Source organism: Pristiophorus japonicus, chromosome 1, assembly GCF_044704955.1.
Source record: "Pristiophorus japonicus isolate sPriJap1 chromosome 1, sPriJap1.hap1, whole genome shotgun sequence".
NCBI classification, from domain to species: domain Eukaryota; kingdom Metazoa; phylum Chordata; class Chondrichthyes; family Pristiophoridae; genus Pristiophorus; species Pristiophorus japonicus.
The window spans coordinates 131,531,231-131,532,420 of NC_091977.1; the positions used below are offsets into that span (position 1 = coordinate 131,531,231).

The following is a 1,190-nucleotide window of genomic DNA, read 5'->3' on the forward strand; positions in this document are numbered from 1 at the left end:
GTTACGCTAAACTTCAAAAGCACTTAATTGGCTGTAAAGTATTTTGGAAATGTGCTGGATTTGTGAAAGGCGCTCAATAAATTAAACTCTTTCTTTATCTAAGTGCAGGTTGTTGTTGCGATATTGCCTGCAAAGCGCCTATGTTCCAGCAGGGGGTGCAGTAATGAACCCGCGGCTTCCGGCGAGGCTGCCGTTAGCACCGGAAGTTGATTGCTTTGAACGCAGAGGCGGTAAAAGGTGATGGAGGAGCGGGGAGAACTTTTTGGGCGGCGGGGCGGCAGCGGAAGAGGCGCCGGGAGTGCAGCCGCCGCTACTGAGAGAGAGAGAGAGAGAGACAAAAAGACAAAAAGAGAGACAGACACGGGTTCAGGAACAGCCGCTCACTCACCGGGCACCATGGCTTCCAGGTCGGAGCAGCTGCTGATTGTCGTTTCTATCCTGGAAGGTAAATCCGGCACCGAGAGAGGGGGGAGGAGTGGGGGAAGAGAGAGAGGAGAAGAGAAGAGGAGGGGGAGGGGGGAGAGAGAGAGAGAGAGAGAGGGGAGGAGAGAGAGGAGGACGGGGGGAGGGGAGAGAGAGAGAGAGAGAGAGGAGGGGGGAGAGAGGAGAGAGAGAGAGAGAGAGGAGGGGGAGGGGGGAGAGAGAGAGAGAGAGGAGGGGGAGAGAGAGAGAGAGAGAGAGAGAGAGAGGGGGAGAGAGAGAGAGAGAGAGGAGGGGGAGAGAGAGAGAGAGAGAGGAGGGGGAGAGAGAGAGAGAGGAGGGGGAGAGAGAGAGAGAGAGAGAGAGGAGGGGGAGAGAGAGAGAGAGAGAGAGAGGAGGGGGGAGAGAGAGAGAGAGAGAGGAGGGGGGAGAGAGAGAGAGAGAGAGAGGAGGGGGGAGAGAGAGAGAGAGAGAGAGAGAGAGGAGGGGGGAGAGAGAGAGAGAGAGAGGAGGGAGGGGGCAGAGAGAGGAGAGGGGAGAGGAGGGGAGGGAGAGAGAGGAGAGGGGAGAGGAGGGGAGGGAGAGAGAGGAGAGGGGAGAGAGAGAGGAGGGGAGAGAGAGAGAGGAGAGAGAGAGGAGGGGGAGAGAGGAGGGGAGAGAGAGAGAAGAGGAGAGGAGGGGAGAGAGAGAGAAGAGGAGAGGAGGGGAGAGAGAGAGAGAGAGAGGAGGGGTAGAGGGGAGAGGAGGGGTAGAGAGGAGAGGAGGGGTAG

General features: G+C 58.2%; 1 protein-coding gene across 3 annotated transcripts in view; it reads left to right on the top strand.

Moving 5' to 3' along the window:
- The first annotated feature begins 203 nt into the window (after positions 1 to 203).
- Positions 204 to 1,190, top strand: part of cep120 (centrosomal protein 120) — a 136,420-nt gene continuing 135,433 nt past the window's right edge. For all 3 annotated transcript variants that reach the window (XM_070883190.1, XM_070883201.1, XM_070883212.1), the window contains exon 1: positions 204 to 445. In XM_070883190.1, the coding sequence (XP_070739291.1) occupies positions 241 to 445 (205 nt within the window). In that variant the 5' untranslated portion in view covers positions 204 to 240. The remainder of the gene's footprint in view (positions 446 to 1,190) is intronic.